The 21833-nt window shown below is 36.4% G+C and overlaps 2 protein-coding genes across 5 annotated transcripts in view; both read left to right on the plus strand.

Annotated features, from left to right (window-relative positions):
- Positions 1–891: 891 nt before the first annotated feature.
- Positions 892–7738, plus strand: LOC141767492 (protein ENL-like). The gene is made up of 6 exons (XM_074634840.1): positions 892–979; positions 2417–2565; positions 4021–4153; positions 4347–4445; positions 6797–7390; positions 7574–7738. The coding sequence occupies exons 1-5, from the start codon at positions 968–970 to the stop codon at positions 6845–6847; spliced, it is 444 nt and encodes a 147-aa protein (XP_074490941.1). The 5' UTR covers positions 892–967; the 3' UTR covers positions 6848–7390; positions 7574–7738.
- Positions 7739–9646: 1908 nt separating this feature from the next.
- Positions 9647–21833, plus strand: part of LOC141767493 (protein ENL-like) — a 30943-nt gene continuing 18756 nt past the window's right edge. For 2 of the 4 annotated variants that reach the window (XM_074634841.1, XM_074634843.1), the window contains exons 1-4: positions 9649–9848; positions 17808–17988; positions 19565–19647; positions 20860–21003. In XM_074634841.1, coding sequence (XP_074490942.1) covers positions 9837–9848; positions 17808–17988; positions 19565–19647; positions 20860–21003 — 420 coding nt within the window. In that variant the 5' untranslated portion in view covers positions 9649–9836. Of the gene's footprint in view, positions 9849–17807; positions 17989–19564; positions 19648–20859; positions 21004–21833 lie in introns of all 4 variants that reach the window. The other 2 variants (XM_074634844.1, XM_074634842.1) reach the window with 2 other exon arrangements.

Genomic DNA, 21833 nt, shown 5'->3' on the forward strand with positions numbered 1-21833 from the left:
GCCTGTGGAGTTAGAGGTAACACTACATCTATTTACTAGGACTTAAACTAAATAACACAGAAAATGCACGGTGTTATCACAAAGTTGCTTTGAATCACTTTAGATTCTTCTTTGGTGTGTTAAAAAAATAAGATGATATTGTGTATAAGACGATTTATTATATATTGTGATCTTGCAGTAATTTTGTATTTCTATCCTCCTGTTTGTTTAGTGCTGTTCTGACACTGTTTATGTTTTAACTGTGACCAGATGATAAGCAGCCTAAAGCTGACTCTAATATATAATAAATAATATGATAAAAATATAATATAATATAATATAATATAATATAATATATTATATTATAATATAATATAATATAATAAAATATAATATAATATAATATAATATATTATATTATAATATAATATAATATAATAAAATATAATATAATATAATATAATATAATATAATATAATATATTATAATATAATATAATATAATATAATATAATATAATATAATATAATAATAAAATAATGGCCCAGAATTTTGCTGATTCACATATAGTTTTTATATGATTAATAATAAAAAAAGAAGTCATGAAAATCTAGCTTTTTACAATATGGGACTTTTAAGGTGTGCTTTTGTTCAGATGTCAAACTCAGGTGGCCCAAAAATAAACAGGAATCAAAGGCTTGCACACTGCAGTGAGCATAGAAAAATAAGAGAGTAGTCAGATGACCAGTTCAATGTCCATTCTACTCCCTCTCTATTTCTATGCAGCTGTTTGGTCTGTCAGTGGCAGCTGCCGCAAAACAGCGGCTTCTGCCGTAAAAACAGTGGCAGCAGCTGCCGCAAAGCAGCAGCAGCTGCCGTGGCGAGTCTGCCTCAGGTCTGTTATTGAGGCGATGGAGAGGAGGAGAGGAGAGAGGAGTCAGGTCTGTCTTCTGAGCTGAACTGAGGAGAAGAGAAGAGGACAGAGAAACATGGACCACCAGGTACTAATGGCACAGTGGCTTTACGTCTCCTTATTAAATAAAATATAATATAATAATAAAATGTGTAGCTTTTAATCTTTTAATATGGATTAAACCTGGAGTCAAGATTATTTTTCTCAAAAATATTAAGGAAGCTCAGTCTGTTGGAGAAAAAAAACTCGGATATTGTCTAGCATTAAAGTGGTCAATTTACAATTCACAAATTTATCTACGAGAAAAAAAACGTATTATTCTCTGAGATTATAAAGTCATACATTTGCAAGAAAAGAAGCTATACATGTGTGCAGATGTCATTAAGTGGTAAATGATACAGGCATACCTAATCAGATGCTCCAGGTCACACAGGCAATACAGTCAGTCAGTAGGTCAGTAGGATCAGGAGATGTCTGGGACACAAAGCCTTGCATATCTAATATATGTATGTGTTGTTCTTTATTCATGCCTCTGGATGTGTGTGTGTGTATGTGGTATGAGTTAGGTCAGGGGTCAGCAACCTTTACTATCAAAAGAGCCATTTAAGGCAAAAAAAAAATAAGAAAACCTGTCTGTTGCGCAAAACATTATACAGTTTACACACAGCTTATAGTCTAAGAATATAGTATATACTGTAAGTCTAATGCAGTGAGGAGTAAAGTGCAAAAAAAGTCGTAATATTATGAGAATAAAGTCATAACTTAATGAGAAAAAAAGTTGTAATATGAGAATAAAGTCATAACTTTACGAGAAAAAGTCATAATATTACGAGAATAAAGTCATAGCACGTAAAATTACTACTTTATAGTATTACGACTTTTTTTTTCTCGTAAACCTTTGACTTTATTATCATAATATTACTACTTTTTTCTCGTAAACTTATGACTTTATTCTCGTATTATTATTACTTTATTCTTGAAATCTCAGATTTATTTTTTTTCCTCAATGTGGCCCTAATACTCCGTTGTACCGTCGTACCATAGACAACAATGATAAATAAAAATGAAAATGCAAACAAAAAACAGTTATTCATTTCCACTTTTAAAAATCCACAGGGAGCCACTGGAGAGGGGCTGAAGAGACACATGTGGCTCTGGAGCCGCAGGTTGCTGACCCCTGAGTTAGGTGTTAAACTCCCCTCCTCTTGTCCTTGTATCAGAGGGAGAAGAGCTACTACCAGTCTGTAGCCTTGGGACCAGTCAGCCATGAAGGGGAGTAGAGAGCTACTATTCAGAGCTAAGGGAGGTCATGACCTGCTGAGGTAAATTTGTTAGACATGTGACCGAGCAGGGACACCGGAAGTAGGGGGCTCGGTGTCCATGCTCGGACCACAACCACCTTCAAACTCGGCCTTCATTTTGATCTCAACAACAGTGCTTTGGCGTTGGATGTGATTCTCCTCCTTGTTCTTTCTCTGGCCTATAAAGGTACAGTATTTTTACTCTCTTGTTTCTACCATTTCAGTGTAAAGTTCAGGTGAATCTAGAGCTGGGCCTCAGAGCCCGGCTGAGGGAGAAAGAAAAAGATGTCAGAAGACAGAATGTGGACATCCAGCACCTCGTAGAGAAAGTTGTCTTCCAGCTGCATGGGAGCTACCCCAAAACCCAAGAGAGGTATGACGGAGCGATACTTTTTCAACATGCGCACAACAGCACATCCTTTCACTGTACATATACTGTATATGTAAGGCAAGATTATTTATATAACATATTTAACACAAATGCAGTTCAAAGTGCTTATGCACTGCATAAAAGACATTAAGAAGTGCAGCATAACACATTTAAATTAAACACAAAATTAGTGCACAGGGTTTCCACCAGGAAATTGGTCATTATTGCCATCATTAATTAATGGCAAATTGATAGTTATTTAAACCTTAGTATAGTAATTGTTATTTTACTGTTAACAATGAAATGATAAATATTAATATTTACTAATTATTAGTAATACTATAATGTATGAGATTTTAACAGTTTATTGTTGCACACATTATAACATTTTATATACTGTATTAAGTATTTGTTAATGGTTAATAAATAATTTGTAAACCATCTATAAACATTATATGGATGCTATTATAAAGTTGCGACTGATGATTATGATACCTTGTTAAAGTGTTAATAAATACTTTGTAATGCATCTATAATCATTTAAATAATACTTTGTCAATGGTTAATAATTGGTTTCTGGTCCATCTGTCTATGTAATGTTTATAGATGTTTTACGATTTTTTAAAGGTTTAAAATTGTTTTGGTAATCATTAACAAATACTTAATATAGTATATAAAATGTTATAATGTGTGTAACAATAAACAGATAATAAATAGTTTTTAATGTTATCAGAATGTAATTGTTATTGTCTCCTATCAGCTATGATACAATATAGAATTTATAGACTAATTATTTTGTATCACACAAATTAATGATAAAATGTCATAAAACTATTTAGTAAAAATTAATTATCATTTTATTGTTTGTTAACAGTAAAACAACTATTAACAGTTTAATTAACTATCACTTTACCATGTATTAGTGATGGCTATTATAAAGTTGCAACTTATAATTATAATACCTTGTTAAATTGTTAATAAATACTTTTGTAAAGCATCTATAAACATTATTTAGACAGATAGATGTCCATCATCTGTGTCTATCTGCAGTATGCATGAACAGAGTGTGGCTCCGCAAGACAAACACACATTTTTGTTTATACAAATTATCTTAAAGCCTTCTCCTCGGCTTTAATCGTCTCCCTCTCCACAACTAAGCTTCTCTCCGCAATGTTATCAGAAGCCAACACCCTGTTTGTTTTATTGACTTGTAGGGTGATAGTTCATTCATTCAGCTTTATCTTTTGTTGTGAAATATATAGAGCTGACGGTGTGTAGGGCATTAATGCACAAAGATAAAACACAAATGACTTTGCGTCACGCAAGAAAGTAAAAAAGGACACAAATAAGCTTAAAGGAACAGTGTGCAATCTGTAACCACACCACTAGATGCCACCACATCCTACACACTGTACCTTTTAATAAAATCCTCCTCCTTCTATTGTTTTTTTCCCCCAGAAGAAACAAAAAAAAGGTGTGTTTCAACTACAACCTTTTCTTTAACTCAGAGGGTGACCACCTGCGCTGTGAGACGCTCACCTTCAACAACCCCACCAGAGAGTTCAGGAGGAAGCTGATCAAAGCTGGAGCGGTGAGGCGGACTAATACACTGGCTGGTTCACTGGACTGATGGCTAAATGACTAGACTCAACAGTAGCAGCAACCATGTAATCTACTGTATACTCTCAAATATGCCTGGTTCAGTCTTCAGTCGAGGTAAATAAAGGCCCTGACCAATATTTCACTATTTACGGTAAACATGTAACTGTTGTCTCTCCATTTAGGTAACGGTGGTTCCAGAGAGGGCTGAGGCTGCAACAAGATCCAGTCCAGACTCCCCGATACCCCCAACGAAGAAGATCAAGACCTCCCATGTGTCAGAGGTTGGTCAGCATGCCAAAACAAACCCTTGTTATGATCCCTGCCTGCAAAACATATGATGTAATAACCCAAAGTCATCTCAGTAGCACTCTTCTCATTTTATTTTGTATTAGTCCACCTGAAACATTATCACAACTTTATTGATCATTCCAATCAATTTCATTGACATACATATACATACATATGTATATATATTATAATAATAATAATTATTATATATCATTATTATTATTATTATATATAATAATAATAATAATATTATTATTATTATTTTATTTATATATATATTTATATATATATATATAATAATTATTATTATTATTGTATTATCACTCTTTTACATCCACTGCTATTGATTTTTGTTATTAGTCCTATTTGTATTAGTCCTTGTGTTTATTGTTCTGTATTCATCACTACTGTAATGGCCACTATACCTTCACCCCTTAACTATTTTTGTGAGTCTGTGATGGACTGTGATAGTCCAGTCTTCGGCATCACAGTAAGTCTGAGTATAGAGTGCTCCAGGGATGACGTATTTTTGTAGGCCAACCAGGAAGTTAGCATCGCCCTGGTTCCCTCGACAAAATCCAATGGGATTTTTCCATTGGGTTTTGGGTTATTGCAGACAATAGGCTCTGTGGCAAACAAACATTTATGATACTGACACGTTTTGTTCAGTAAGATCATCTCCACAAATTAACACCACTTTTATGATTTCTGAAGTGTAAATGCAATCGCCTGAAGTACAAAGCTAATGTTAGGCTATAAACGAACTACACCACGGTTGCATGAGCGCGAGTATACACAACGATGCTGTAAAGGCGGACGAGTCGGCGTGATTTTGTTTAGTAGTCTCTTTTAGCCACTTGTTAGCAACCGCCTTTTTAAAGACACATAAAAGCTTCAAAATTCATGAGTGGGGTATTTACTGACATATTTTATATTCTAGAGCAAAACTTTAAAATCTCTTAATTTTGTGTTAACCACAGACCTTATTTCAGGCATCTAACTGAAACCCCATTAAAAAAAAACATTGATTTCCAGAGGAGGGAACCGGATGTGCTAAAATGCGAACTCATGTCTGGGTTTTAGGACTCATTCCTGTAGCCCTCTATAGGCTTACTGTTTAGCTCTAAAGTATTGTGTTTTATTCACACAAAAAAAATGATGAGACAACAGTTCACTCTGAGAGTGTCTTAACAAATAAGTTTACTGTGTGGCATCGGAGTTTAAAAAAAACAAAACAAGTCATGATGTTTTTGTCTATCAAGTGCACATGCAGGCCGAGCCGCAACATTTCACAATGGATCATATGCAAATACAGTGCCTAGGCATTCTCTACACGTGACTGTTCAACAGTGACCTCCTGTCTGCTGAGGAGATTATTCAATACTGTTTACAAATAATAGTAGAACTAGAAGATCTGACATTTCTGCAGAAACTGTGTGTGTGTGCCTGCGGGCTGCCACCCACTGCTCCCCATGTGCCCAAAGAAAGAACTGTCTCTTGTTTTCAGCTGCGATCCGTCAGGCGGTCAAGATCCGTCACCCATAATTTGTTGCAAATATCCAACATGTTTGACTCACTTCAGACGCTGTTGAGTAGCAGGACTACAAATGTGTATTCTGACTATTTGACTGTAGCCTGTCTTGGACTGACATAAACCAGTATGCAGATATATAAAGCTGTGGTTTTTCCAAATTAGTAATTTTTAGGTCTGACCCGAATGCTTCGAGGCTTTGAAGCTTCGACCGTTGCCATGTTAATGGATCTCCAAATCAGTATTTGAATGCTTCGTTGTTAGTTTTTATATGTTATTATAATGTATAAATCCCAAAATAGCCCATGAAATAAGGAAAAATCGCACAAATTATTCAATATTCATATTCAACATGAATTATTATTTGTTATTCACAGACGGATATCGCTGTTTTTGTGTAGAGGTGCGTGTGTGTACAGTAGTGCGACAGTGGCACTGTCCCGGGCACTGAAACAGGGGAGATGGAGACAGACAGAACATGTCAGCCTGCTGCGCTGTGCCGCAAAGCGAAGCTTCAAATACCTTTGAATATTTCTCAACGAAGCTTCGAAGCACCAAAAATTGTATTCGGGACATCCCTAATAAGTTCAAAGTCTTGAGTCTCATTTTATTTTTTAAATATTGTGTTCATGTGAAATTATGATGCAGTAATAGGGCTTCAAAAAGGAGTTCGAAATTAGAGTGTTTCTCACCTCCATTTTCCATTATTTGCAGTGGACAAAGAAAATCAGCATTTGTTTTGTTTACGTTTGCTTTTTATCATAATAAACCTGTCTTCTTTTGTATTTCTCCCTCTCCCTACATATTGAAAAGGAGGATTTAAAGGTTGATGTCTCAATACCAGAGGGACAACCTCGTGTCTGACAGCCAGGTGGGACTTCTTTTACTCAGATTTGACTGAGAGGCAGACTGGATCCGTTTGAGCGGCAGGGGAAGAAGGGGAGGCGGCGAGCTAGTGAGAGAGTGGTGACCTTCTGTCCCATAGCTGAGGCCCGATAATCTCACATCAAAGTCTGAGCACCACAGAGACCTGACTGCAACGGACCCTCACTCCCTGACTCTGTGGAATAAAAGAGATGTTTTCAATCAGTGCGCTCTCTTCAGATGAAACATTTAAAATTTGAACAGGCTGAGAAAGATCAGTTTAACAACTTTTGGTCTTAATGCATTCAGATAGTTTAGAAAACTTGTATCTCAATGATGCAGAAAATGCATGGTGCTATAACCAACAGTTGTTTTGAATCACTTTAGATTCTTCTTTTGATTTTTGTGTTGTAAAAATCAACATTAGGATACAAAGGAATACTGTGTGAATGTTTATGTATGTACTGTATTGAACTTTTGAAATAAAGTATGAAAAAAATAAAAGTTGTCATTAAGATGTATGAGTAAGATATAAGCCCCATGGTTAATGTTGTTTTTTTGTTTTTATTCATCTTAAAATATATATATATATACATATTTGCAGAATTGTTTGTAATATAAAATCTGAACATGTTTATGTATCTACTGTATTGAACTTTTGAAATAAAATATGAACAAAAATAAAAGTTGTTATAAAGTTGTATGAATAAGATATAAGCCCCATAGTTAATGTTGTTTTTTTGTTTTTATTCATCTTTTTCTTTCCTTACATGTTATTTGTTGTACAATTTATTTTATTTTTGTATTATTTTTATACTGTAAAATATATTTGCAGAATTGTTTATGTATTTACTGTATTACATTTTTGAAATAAAGTATGAAAAAATAAAAGTTGTTATTAAGATGTATGAGTAACATATAAGCCCCATTGTTAATGTTGTGTTTTTGTTTTTATTCATCTTTTTCTTTCCTTAAATTTAATTTTTGTATAATTTATTTAATTTTTGTGTTATTTTTATACTGCAAAATATATTTGCAGAATTTTTTGTAATGAAAAATCAGATTTATGCATCTACTGTATTGAACTTTTGAAATAAAGTATGAAAAAATAAAAGTTGTTATCAAGTTGTATGAGTAAGATATAAGCCCCATGGTTAATGTTGTTTTTTTGTTTTTATTCATCTTAAAATATATATATATATACATATTTGCAGAATTGTTTGTAATATAAAATCTGAACATGTTTATGTATCTACTGTATTGAACTTTTGAAATAAAATATGAACAAAAATAAAAGTTGTTATAAAGTTGTATGAATAAGATATAAGCCCCATAGTTAATGTCGTTTTTTTTGTTTTCAGTCATCTTCAAAATATATATATATTTGCCGAATTGTTTGTAATGAAAAATCTGAACATGTTTATGTATCTACTGTATTGAACTTTTTTAGATAAAGTATGAAAAAATAAAAGTTGTTATTAAGTTGTATGAGTAAGATACAAGCCCCATTGTTAATGTTGTTTTTATTCATCTTTTTCATTCCTTACATTTTATTTGTTGTATAATTTATTTAATTTTTGTGTTATTTTTATAATGTAAAATATATTTGCAGAATTTTTTGTAATAAAAAATCTGATTTATGTATCTACTGTATTGAACTTTTTGAAATAAAGTATGACAAAATAAAAGTTGTTATAAAGTTGTATGAGTAAGATATATTATATTATTTATATATTATATATATTATATTATTATAATAACTTGGTTATTTTCATACAGAAAAATATATTTGCAGAATTGTTTGTGATAAAAAAATCTGAACATGTTTATGTATCTACTGTATTGAACTTTTTGAAATAAAGTATGAAAAAATAAAAGATGTTAAGTTGTATGAGTAAGATATATTATATTATTTATATATTATATATATTATATTATTATAATAACTTGGTTATTTTCATACAGAAAAATATATTTGCAGAATTGTTTGTGATAAAAAAATCTGAACATGTTTATGTATCTACTGTATTGAACTTTTTGAAATAAAGTATGAAAAAATAAAAGATGTTAAGTTGAATGAGTAACATACAAGCTCCATTGTTAATGTTGTTTTTATTCATCTTTTTCATTCCTTACATTTTATTTGTTGTATAATTTGTTTCATTTTTGTGTTATTTTTATAATGTAAAATATATTTGCAGAATTGTTTGTAATGAAAAAATCAAAGTTGTTATCAAGTTGTATGAGTAACATATAAGCCCCATTGTTAATGTTGTTTTTTTGTTTTTGTTCATCTTTTTCTTTCCTTACATTTTATTTGTTGTATAGGAAACAAATAATTTAATATAATTTATTTATTTATTTTTATTATTTTTATACTGTAAAATATATTTGCAGAATTGTTTGTGATAAAAAAAATCTGAACATGTTTATGTATCTACTGTATTGAACTTTTTGAAATAAAGTATGAAAAAATAAAAGATGTTAAGTTGTATGAGTAACATACAAGCTCCATTGTTAATGTTATTCATATTGCATTTGCAAGTCTGATAAGCAAAACCTTAAAAACCTGAAAGCCATGCAATCGAGCCCCGATTAATCAATTAGCATCATGTGCATTTTACAATTGAAACAGAGCAGTCACCATTGGGACGAGCTCGCTGTCACTCGAGAAAACCACCAGAAAATGCTTTAATTGTATTTGCAGCTCAGCGGACGCCCCGCCTCCGGAGCGCTCTGATTGGCTCATTTATAAGAGTGCTTAAAATTCCTCGCCCGCTGATTGGCTGAGAGAGCTTTCTGTTTTGGTTGCCCTGCCAGCAGCAGCCCGTCTAGTCTGGAAGAGGAGGAGGGTGAAACTGAGCCAGCCCGTAGTCTGCCTTCCGCTTTCTGGGGCTGGATTGACACACAATGAGGAGCAGAGGCTGGGGAGACGCTCCACACAAACGCCGCTGTAAATAAATACAACAATCACTGAGGCCAGAGAAACATGGAGAACCAGGTACAGTGGGCTTTAAGTGTCTCCTTGTGGGTGAACTTTGAACGCCAAACAGCAGAGCAGAGCAGGAATCCTCTTGTTGCTTAGCTACAAGAGAGAAAAACCCTCCTGCTGCTAATGAACTCGTAGTTGTTTGGCTCTGGAGCTATGCTAGCTCTGTGTGGCACACTCATACATCGGTATTTACCGCTAGCTAGCTTCAGTCTACCACACCATTCATCTGTAGCCACAACCAGGCACACAAAGAGATCCACACCTGGTGTTTAAGCTGCATGCACACTGTTCAAACAGCATGTATACCTTATTTAAGTCGAGGTTTTTTGTGTTGTAGCTAAGCTAAGCTAAGCTAAGCTAGTCCACCTATCAGAGGAGAGTGTGTGTCGGCCGTGGGCTAAAAGGCTAAGGAGCTGCTACAAGGCACCGGGGGAAAAGATTTGTCCTCTCCCAGGTTGGGTTGGAGCTGGCTGGTTGGAGAGGCGGGGTGGGTGTCTCCTCCACTAGCCAGGGGCCTCAAACCTTCACATGCAAAGGGCTAATAAAGCCAAACTTCTGTAATACCTTGTGCATTATTTGCCAACAGTTGGTTAATGTTTAATGCACACACCACATTTTTTGATTGTGGAGTAAAAATGCATGCAGCATGGTGGAAAAGCTGACAATCTCCAGCTCCATGATGACCACCCATGCATTTAGCTGATCACTACAAAGCAAAGAATATAAAACATAATTATAAGCACTGCCTTTGCCTCTTCAAATAGTAATACTGATGCATGTATACATTTGATAAGATTTATTTCATCCTATAATGTAATACCGTGTGCATTATTTGCCAACAGTTGGTTAATGTTTAATGCACACACCACATTTTTTGATTGTGGAGTAAAAATGCATGCAGCATGGTGGAAAAGCTGACAATCTCCAGCTCCATAATGACCACCCATGCATTTAGCTGACCATTACAAAGCAAAGAATATAAAACACAATTATAAGTACTGCCTTTGCCTCTTCACAATGTAATACTGATGCATGTATACATTTGACAAGATTCATTACAAAGCAAAGAACCCAGAATATAAAACATAATTAGAAGTACTGCCTTTGCCTCTTCAAATAGTATATAGTAATACTGATGCCTGTATACATTTGATAAGATTTGTCATCCTAAAAGCTGCATCATTTATTTAGCAGAAAACTGTAATTCCTCTGCATTATTTGCCAATAGTTGGTTAATGTTTAATGCAACACCACATTCTTGATTGTAGAGTAAAAATACATGCAGCATGGTGGAAAAGCTCACAATCTCTCTGTGTGTGCAATCCAGCTATGATGACCACCCATGCATTTAGCTGATCATTACAAAGCAAAGAATATAAAACATAATTATAAGTACTACCTTTGCCTCTTCACAATGTAATACTGATGCATGTATAAATTTGATAAGATTTATGTCATCCTACAAAGCTCTGCATTATTTGCCAACAGTTGGTTAATGTTTAATGCACACACCACATTCTTGATTGTGGAGTAAAAATGCATTCAGCATGGTTGAAAAGCAGACAATCTCCAGCTCCATGATGACCACCCATGCATTTAGCTGATCATTACAAAGCACCCAGAAAATAAAACATAATTAGAAGTACTGCCTTTGCCTCTTCAAATAGTAATACTGATGCATGTATAACTTTGATAAGATTTATGTCATCCTACAAAGCTACATCATTTATTTAGCAGAAAACTGTAATACCTTGTGCATTATTTGCCAACAGTTGGTTAATGTTTAATGCAACACCACATTTCTTGATTGTGTAGTAAAAATGCATGCAGCATGGTGGAAAAGCTGACAATCTCCAGTTCCATGATGACCACCCATGCATTTAGCTGATCATTACAAAGCAAAGAACCCAGAATATAAAACATAATTATAAGTACTGCCTTTGCCTCTTCAAATAGTAATACTGATGCATGTATAACTTTGATAAGATTTATGTCATCCTACAGAGCTACATGATTTATTTAGCAGAAAACTGTAATACCTCTGCATTATTTGCCAACAGTTGGTTAATGTTTAATGCAACACCACATTCTTGATGTCGGAGTAAAAATGCATGCAGCATGGTGGAAAAGCTGACAATCTCCAGCTATGATGACCAGCCATTGCATTTAGCTGATCATTACAAAGCACCCAGAATATAAAACATAATTATAAGAAAGTTAAATATTTTTAAATCTAAAATGAAGGCTTTAGAAGCAGACACTATGGCATGCCAATGTTTTTAGCCCCCTTGTTGTACAGCCGACTCCCAGAAAAGTTCCTTTTTGTCCTCCCCCATTTGTCTTTAGATAGTTCTCTTTTAATGCAAATTTTAGTGCTTTTAGTGTTTGTGAATTGTATTTTATCTCTATTTGTGTCTGCAACTTTGTGTTCTTGCTGCTGACCGTCTTGGCCAGGTCTCCCTTGGAAAAGAGGTTCTTAATCTCAATGGGACTAACCTGGTTAAATAAAGGTTAAATACAATTTTAAAAAAAATAAGTACTGCCTTTGCCTCTTCAAATAGTAATACTGATGCATGTATAAATTTGATAAGATTTATGTCATCCTACAAAGCTACATAATTTATTTAGCAGAAAAACAGAAAAGTGGGTAAACCAAATTACACATCCGCTAGCTGTGAGGGAGCTTCAAAATGGGTTAAATGCCTGAGGTTATTCAGGACTATATTTCAGATGGTTAGGCCACACACACCCAGGGAAAGTGGCTTAGCCACTTTCTTGGAGCTAGTCCCCATTCAGCGTGGGTCCCTTTGAAGTTTTAACTAGATCTGTGAGTGTTCATCCAGAGGAAGTCTTCTGCTACAATTTGTACCAGCAGTGTAGTTGTACTTCTGTGATGAAGGTTAACTGTGGGAGAGATTTGCATTAGATTTTTCATTCTTATTACTCAAATATATGCACAGCTTATTTGGTACATGTAGCTAAAAGTAATGCAGTGAAACCTACCCTCATGGTTATAAAGTCTACTTGTTGTTAATCTGTTTTTATAGAGGTGTTGATTCAACTTTATGGTAATTTTAGATCAGGGGTGTCAAACATACGACCCGAGGGCCAGAACCGGCCCGCCAAAGGGTCCAATCCGGTCCACTCATTGACTTTGCAAAGTGTGAACATTTGCAGAGAAATCATTAATTCTGATTTTTCAGTAAAATGTAAGTATTCCTATTTGTGCACTGCAGGTCGTGCTGTCCTAATAAGAGTAGCGGGCTCTATGCTGGATATTATAGATCTCACATGCTTACTTACAGGCTATGTGACACAACTGTAAATGGGATTGTTCATTAATTGTGAACATTTTCAAAATGTACTTGAATGAGTTTGACACCACCGTTTTAGTGACTGTAGTTAGTTGTTGAATTGAGTCTAGAAGGTGTTTTAATTTTTTCAACCCCAGCTGAGCATTATAACTATAATGAAAATTAAGATATATTGCAGAATCATTTTATTATACTGCATTAGTTTTAGATAGGCCAAGTTAACCTGCAGTTGAGTCTGTCAGATCCAGAGTCAAGTTCAGCCTGTAAATGTTGTATTTGAATTTATTTATTGCACATTACAGCATAATGACACAGCCAAAGTGTTTCATGCATGGACAGTGAGACAGGGTCGTGTGTGCAAATACCGAGATCTGCATTTATGAACTCTTCAGTTCGGATGACAAGATGAGTGGTCATGCAGCTTTTCTTAATCCCAACACACTCATTCACACACCCTATTTACAATTCTCACTTGTTTTCCTTGGGTGCAGCAAATAGGCTATTTGCGACTCCCCCGTGGCTCTCTGGGATTGACCGTTTTCCAATACAAGTAACTGTTTGGTTTCTTTTAGATGTTTGGTGTGATGATGAAAGATTTAGCGGCTTCATCGAAATACAGCTGCTGTCACGTTTGTGTATGTTTGTGTGTGTCCCCTCCGAGGGAAACTTTCAGACTTTTTTTTTTAGTGTAATCGTTTATTAGCTGTAAGAAATTAACATGGTCACGAGGGGTATTATTTACGTGTCAGCTGGGAGTTCATTGTTTTCATGGGAGCCAGCGTGTCTGCCAAAATTTGTATTTCCCCTCAATTGGAGCACTGTGTAGGAGGAAGAGAGAGACATGCACACCATGTCAATGTTTGTGGCTTTGTTGCCTTTTATAGAGGAAAGCTTAATAAATGTGTTGCCACAAGTAAATAAGTCCGTCTGATATTAGTAGAATTGATTGTTTGAGAAAACGTAATCATTGTTTTTAGATGTATGTCCCCGGTGTTTCATATTTCAGGCAGTGTACTGAAGTTCAATTAATGTCTATCTCCATCAATATGTTTTTCATTTAATGTCTTTATTTTCCAGCCTAATATTACCTTCTGGGCTCTTAATGTTCTGATTATTGGTAGAAATTATAGTCAACACTCAGTTTTTTAGATGCATGTTTTTCAGACAGTTTGACACAGTTCAGTTTATGCCCATGTCTGTCAACATAGAACATTTTAGATCTTAGTCACTTCGCCAAGGAGGTTGTGTTTCTGGTTTGGTTTGTTGGTTTGTTTGTCAACAGGATTACAGAAAAACTACTGGCCTGATTTTCATGAAAACTTGGTGGAAGGGTGGACGGTGACATGAGCAGATCTGAATCACAGGGCGGATACAAGCTAGAGCTGCAACGATTAGTTGTCAACTATTAAATTAATCACCAATTTTTATCATTGATTTATTGGTCTGAGTAACTTTTGTCCAAAAATAGTCTAAATTCTTGAATTCTAGCTTCTTAAATGTGAATACTTTCTGGTTTCTTTACTCCTTTATGACAGTAAACTGAATATCTTTGAGTTTTGGACAAAACGACATTTGAGGACGTCATCTTGGGCTTTGGGAAACACTGATTGATTGAAGTTTTTCACCATTTTCTGACATTTTATAGACGAAACGACTATCGATTAATCGAAGAAATAATCAACAGCTTAATCGACAATGAAAATAATTGTTAGTTTTCTTAAAAAATTACTCAAACAGATTACTTGATCATCAAAATAGTTGGAGATTAATTTAATAGTGGACAACTAATCGATTAATTGTTGCAACTCTAGATATCTGTCACATAAATCAAAGAAAAGCAGCAGATACTCACAACTGAGAAGCTGAAACTAGTGAATGTTTGGGTTTTTTTCATACAAAAGGAAGGAAAACAATCAATTTTGAAAATAGTTCTTGACTAATTAGTCTGTCTATCTGCTAATCAATTAATCAACTCAATTTTCTCAGCCTCATATTTCCTCCTGGGCTCTTCATTTTCAGATTACTGGGAGAAATTTTATGTTTGTTTTAATGTTCCCTTTATTCTAATAGAGAGTCACCGTCTTCCTCTCTGGCTCATTACCATCCTGGTCTTTATGTTGTCCTTATCACAGTCTTGATTCTGCCGAGTCGTCTGGGGGCGGAGGGGTTTGTTGATGATTGGAGGGACTCCACGGCTGCTCACTGTGGGTGTGGTGGAGTCTGGAGTTTAAGGGCATTACTGCCACAGAATGGCTGGGCAGAGAGCCAGGCAGGGTGTGTGTGTGTGTGTGTGTGTGTGTGTGTGTGTGTGAGAGAGAGCGAGAGTTAGCCAGGGAGTGCCAGACCAGCTCATCTCAATCCCGTCCCCTCTAATCCCCCCACTCAGGCCCAGCTCACGAGCTGCTCTGTGCCGGGGCCAAATCCCCACATTCTTCAGTCCTCCCCTGGACAAAAAGTGCCTTTCTGTCCCCTCTGGTCCCCCCCAGCCACCTCCTCGCTCCCTTCTGCACTCCCATCTCCAGAGCCTCTTCACTTGCTATGCCAATCCCCACCATCACACCAACACAGTGTCATTTACTGGTCCCGTCGCTGTCATTGTTCTTGGCAGAGAGAGGTAGCCCGACAATGTGCCCCTCTTCTGGACAAGCCTTTTGAGATCCGTCGGCTCGGGCAGCTAATCACTCCCATTCCACAGGGAGCGTCCCGACACCGGTCCAGCTTTGTGTTGGTCCAGACCAAGTGTTCAGCCTCGCTCTCTTGAGTATAAAGTCCACACACTCCAAAATAGAGACTCAGAGGTTTTTTGTTCAAGGTGGAATCAAAAACCAATGAATAAATCTCATTACCAGCTTTGCTTATGTTTATGTCTTAAAAAATCCTCAGTCTGCAAGGTGTCTCCACTATAATGTTGAATTTTGAAGTCTGTTGGATAGGGCTGTAACAGTTATTTTCATCATTGAATAATCTGCAGATAGATTATTTTCTCAAGTTATCGTTTGGTCCATAAAACAGTGAACGTATGGTGATGCCTTGTTTTGTTCGACCAACAGTCCAAAACCCAAAGACATTCAGTTGGTGATGATATAGAACAGAGAAAAGTAAATTCTCACATTTAGAAGTCTAGTGTGTAGGATCTGGCGGTATCTAGCGGTGAGGTGAGGAGATTACAATCAACGGAAGCCTCTCCCGTGTGCCGAGCGTGTTGGAGAGCTACGGTGGCCGACGCAAAAACACGAATGGCCCGTAACGTTATCGGCTCCAGCCCAAGCAGGAAAAGTTAAGTGTTTGGTTTGTTTGTTCTGGGCTTCTTTTGAAACATGGCGGTGCAACATGACGGACTCCATGGAGAGAGGACCCGTTCCCTATGTAGATATAAATGGCTCATTATAAGGTGACGAGAACAAAACAACTCTTAATTTTCCGGTGATTATACACTAAAGAAAACGTACTTATTAATATTATATTCCATTTCTGCCAATAGATCCTCCTAAATGTTACACACTGGTCCTTTAAAAAGCTGGAACCATCAAAAGTTTGGCTTTGTTTTCTAAAAGAAAATTACTTAAATGATTAATCAATTATTAAAATAGTTGCTTATTAAAAACACAATGAGTAGGATTGCCCGCCAGCGGGTGAAAGCCAACCCCAGAGTCACTCTCGGTTAGTAACAAGCTTTTGCTGCTTGACCCCTCATCGCTATATCTGCGTTTTTTCGGCGCTGCGTCCGCCATTTCTATAGCTTCCTCTCGGATGCGTGCTTATGATCCGGCACTTGGTCTCTACCTTTTTATAGAGGTTGACGCCCTGAAACATTACGAACACTGGGGCGGCTGGTTCTCAGCAGGTCCAGATACAGCCACACACTTCTAGTGGGTCATAAGTGATGATTGAGATGGTTATATTTGTATATGAGGCTATACATGCTAATGGATTAATCAACTAATTGTTTCAGCTCTAATTTATATATTGAGTAGTTTAATCTTTAACAATGCATCATATTTTATAAGCTCATCATATGTTTTGTATGGTGCAGCTCTACCACAGCAGTATGGCTGCAGAAAATAAAGTCCATCACAGTCTCCCAGAGGCCAAGATGATGTCTTGTTTTGTCCGAAAAACTGTCCAAACCCAAAGATATTCAGTTTATTATGATAGAGGTCTAAGAAAACCAGCAAATATTCACATTTAGAACCTGAACGGACACTGTAGCCAGTTCATTTTGGGCATTTTTGCTTTAAAACTGACTTAAAATCTCTGAAATTCTTGTTGTATTTCATGGTACTATATTTTCTGTGCAACCTTTTTGTCCTTTTTTGTAGTCTGACACATTTCATTTGCGATATAAATGCTTTGAATACATCATAATATGTGAGCATAGACAGAAAGGAAAAGCGTTACATTTACATGTAAATCTTTCTATCATGAGAAAGCGAGGAATCCACATGCAGTTTAAAGTCTAAACGGAAGAAGAAGAAAACAATCTCACGGTACAAGTACGAGTACCTAGCGTAGATAACAAATGTTTCCGTTCTTCATCATCTCCCTTCTTGATCTGAATATTTTTGTCCTTCTAGTGTATATCCTCCCACGTCTGCACGCCGAGTATAGTGATAAACAGTATTTGACTTTTTTGGCTGTGTCCGTCTCTTTTCAGTGCACAGTGCAGGTGAAGCTGGAGTTGGGCCACAGAGCCCAGCTAAGGAAGAAAGTGACATCAGAGGGCTTCACCCACGACTGGATGGTGTTTGTCCGAGGGCCAGAGACTGGCGACATCCAACACTTTGTAGAGAAGGTTGTCTTCCGCCTGCACGAGAGCTTCCCCAAACCCAAGAGAGGTGAGACAGACAGACATCAATATATGAACATGTTTATTTTAATAGCGTAGTTCACACACAAAGGTAATTATTTCACATGCTGCATATAAGACATTTAGTAATAAATACCAGAGGTGGGACCAAGTCATTGTTTTGCAAGTCACAAGTAAGTCTCAAGTCTTTGCACTCAAGTCCCAAGTCCTAAACTTTGAGTGTTATGCCATTTTAACAACATAGTAACTGGAGCCAACTGGTTCTCAGTAGCATAACGTTGGTTCTTCATAGTTTTCTCCTGCAACTTGATTGGATGCTGTCGGATTGATTCAAATAAAGAGAATCTGGTAAATTAAGTGTTGACTTGCTGGGAATGAATAGCGTTAACGTTAGTTGATTCAGGAAATGAAGGGAAATTAATTGATCCTTGGTGTAGCGGATTACCTACTATATATGTTCTTTGAGTGCCAGCCTCTGCCAATTTAATGTTTGAGATTTTTTATGGTCAATCCCCCACATGGATACATGAATCAGTGCTCCGTATCACAATAATAATCACCAAAATTCATCAAATAAAGAGTCCAGATTTTAACAAAAAAAAACACTGCTTTTTGGAGATTCAGCAATATACAACAAAAGATATCCCCCCACCCCCCTAGAGTAAATCCTCCTCCCAAACAAATAAAGGATCTCTGTTCAGTTTGTTCAGTTTAGTTACTTCCCACGAGTGAATCTTCTTCCCAAACAAATCAATAACGGATCTCTCAAAAAGTAAATAAACCGCAGTTGATCGTCTTTGTGTACACACTTTTTAAATAACATACTTTTTAATTGTTGGGCTTTGGAGAAAATATCAAGTATTTTGAAGTCCAAAAGAAGTCACAAGTCACTGGTGTTAAAGTCCAAGTCGAGTTGCAAGTCTTTTTTTATTTTGTCAAGTCACACCTCTGATAAATACAGCATGACACATTCAAAACACAGAATATAGAAACAAATTTCACATCAGTTAAAACGATGAACACAGAAATAAATAGAAGAGATTGCTGAATAAAAACATGGTCTAAGTGCTTAAGATTCCGTTTTTTGCACTCGTCTTTCTTGATCATTCACAGAGGTCACTGCCTCCACAAACAGTGCACTAGTGGATCTAATGGTGCAGGGAAATAATCTATGTGTAATTTGTCTCTTTGCATTTCTGTCTGTTTAATTAATTGGTGCACTCACTGTCCATCTTGTAAATGCCTAAACGTGTCGGCCACGTTGGAACTGATTTATTATTATGTCACTGTTTTGTGTTTAAGTGTCCTTTTTAAAAGAAATCTTAGACTGGGCTGGACACAATTATCATGACAAATTTCACTGACTTCAATCCTCAATCTGTTGTTCATCACATTGAATTCATGGTCGTATTTATATAGTTTGCTAAGACTGTTGTTCTCAAATAATGTAACAATTTGTTTTCATTTTGTGAGAAACTTTAAGGAGTATTTGTTTCTTATAATATATTTAGTTTATAGATTTGTCCCCCATTAACTCATTCTATTGATAAGAGTAATGTGAGTAATCTAATTACTGCTATTGACGTGTCTTTGTCTGTCTGCAGTATGCAAGGAGCCTCCATATAAAGTGGAGGAGTCGGGCTACGCAGGCTTCCTCATGCCTATTGAGGTTTACTTCAAGAACAAGGTGAGATCGACTGGATACTGACAGTAAACTGTGTAGTTGCTGTATTTCCAGAAGGAGTTTAGGCTGTGGGGAAACAATTAGAAAGTATAAGATTTAGGAAATAAAAATAATTAGGCTTGAGTTATGCAAATGGATTTTTACATGTTGTAGGTGTTATATTATGGACATATACAGTTACAGTAGTACTTGTGAACAGCACTGAAATATTTACAGACTGAAGGAGGCCTCTACATGCACAGATAAAACTGGGTTACTATGAGGAAAACAGGTTTTTCCAGCAGAAATCAAGCCGTGTTAACCAGGTTAATTCCATTACTTGATGAAAGAAACCGGTTGTTCCTTCTTACATGATGTTTCAGAAATCAGGTTATTGTCCAAAGCCAAGAATAATCACATTACTTCAAGTGCATGTAGATTGTGTAAGTGCAATGCAGTGATGGTTTAAAACCATCGTTTGACCATCTTTTTTTGTGAATGGCTTCACTTTGGACAGCCACACTAACACACTCTCCAGTAGGAGTTCTTATATATGCACTCAGCCAATCAGAAACCCCGGTTGTGTTAGTAAAACTTTCATGAGAGGGACATTTCTCTCTTTAAGTGAGAGAAATAAAACGAACACACGCTATTATACTGGCACCATCAGCCATTAAAATGAATGATGAAAGAAGGAAAGACCCACTTTACTCTCATTATAAGATAAGGATGATGTTTAAGAGGCATGTGCACATTAGTGTCTGCTGCAGCTCTTTATAATATATTAAACCTCTGGACTGCACCCAGAAATGTTACATCCTTCACTTATGTGCATTAAGTTATGCACAATGAACAAATCTGTCAAGAACATCAAGGAAATGCTTAAAAGGTGAAGAGGAGTGTAAATATCAGCAACCATTAATCAATCTGCATTTACAAGAACAAATTTTTGTTTATAAAATCTCTCAAGCACGTCTGAATGCTTTTTCCTCGGCTTTATTGTCCACTTCTCTACAACTTCTCTCAGGAATGTTTGTTGATTCTTATCAGTGTGCCGCCTCCGGCGATGTCTGTCTGTTTTATTGACTTCCTGGGTGATAGTTCATTCATTCAGCTTTTATCCTTTGTTGTGAAATATGTTGGTTTAATGCAAAAGACAAACACAAATGAGTTTGTGTCACACGTGCTGTTAGAGGAGGTCTAAACCCGTCTTTTTATCCTGTTATCTTTCTTCAGGAGGAGCCAAAAAAGGTGTGTTTCAACTACGACCTATTCCTCAACTTGGAGGGCAACCCGCCAGTCAACCACCTGCGCTGTGAGAAGCTCACCTTCAACAACCCCACCAAAGAGTTCAGGAGAAAGCTGATCAAAGCTGGAGGGGTGAGGCTGACTGACTACCACATGATGTATTTTATCATGAGTGGTGAAGTGGAAGGAACTGCTCGTTCTGGGGTCGGGGGTTGCGCTGCTGAGCAAAACTCGAAGGAGCTGCTTGTCATAATGAGAATAGCGCTGGTCCACCTTAAAGGTGTTGTAGCAATTATTAACCGACAGCCTAAACTGTACACACACTGCACCGCTGCGCTCACAGCTATAACGTTACCTCTGACTTCATATTTGCCGTCAGTCCGTCACACACACACACACACACACACACACACACACACACACACTTGCTCCCTCTGTGTCTTTCTTTCTCTATGTCTCGACCGCAAACACAGACACGTTAAGCACACAACCTACGCACTTATTCCTTAAAGGAGTTCGCTACTTGTGTAACACATTTTATTTTAAAAAACATCTTAAAAACACATAATTCCCCGATGCTTAGGCCCAGCGGGGAGTCAAGTTAGGCTGGCAATACACTGGCGGAAACCCTGGATTATGGGTTGTTGGGAGATGTTATACATTTATAACTAAACACTAAAGTGGGATTGTTGCGACACTCTATTGTGCATGTAGGAGGCTGTTAAATCCTTTCTTGTGGAGTTCCAGTCAGTGCCATCAGACCTGCAGCAATCACTGTCACACACGTGTCATTTTTAGCAAAAACTGAAACTAACTTAAATTAATTTATCATTTTTAATTGGTTAATCCACCAATCCATTTTCTGTCACTTATCTGTGTTAGTTTGGGTCATTTAAATTAATTCTATCATTAGAATTACTATGGGTGTAAAGCTATTGATATATTGATTAAATGGTCCATGA

This window comes from Sebastes fasciatus, chromosome 5 (genome assembly GCF_043250625.1).
Source record: "Sebastes fasciatus isolate fSebFas1 chromosome 5, fSebFas1.pri, whole genome shotgun sequence".
Classification (NCBI taxonomy): domain Eukaryota; kingdom Metazoa; phylum Chordata; class Actinopteri; order Perciformes; family Sebastidae; genus Sebastes; species Sebastes fasciatus.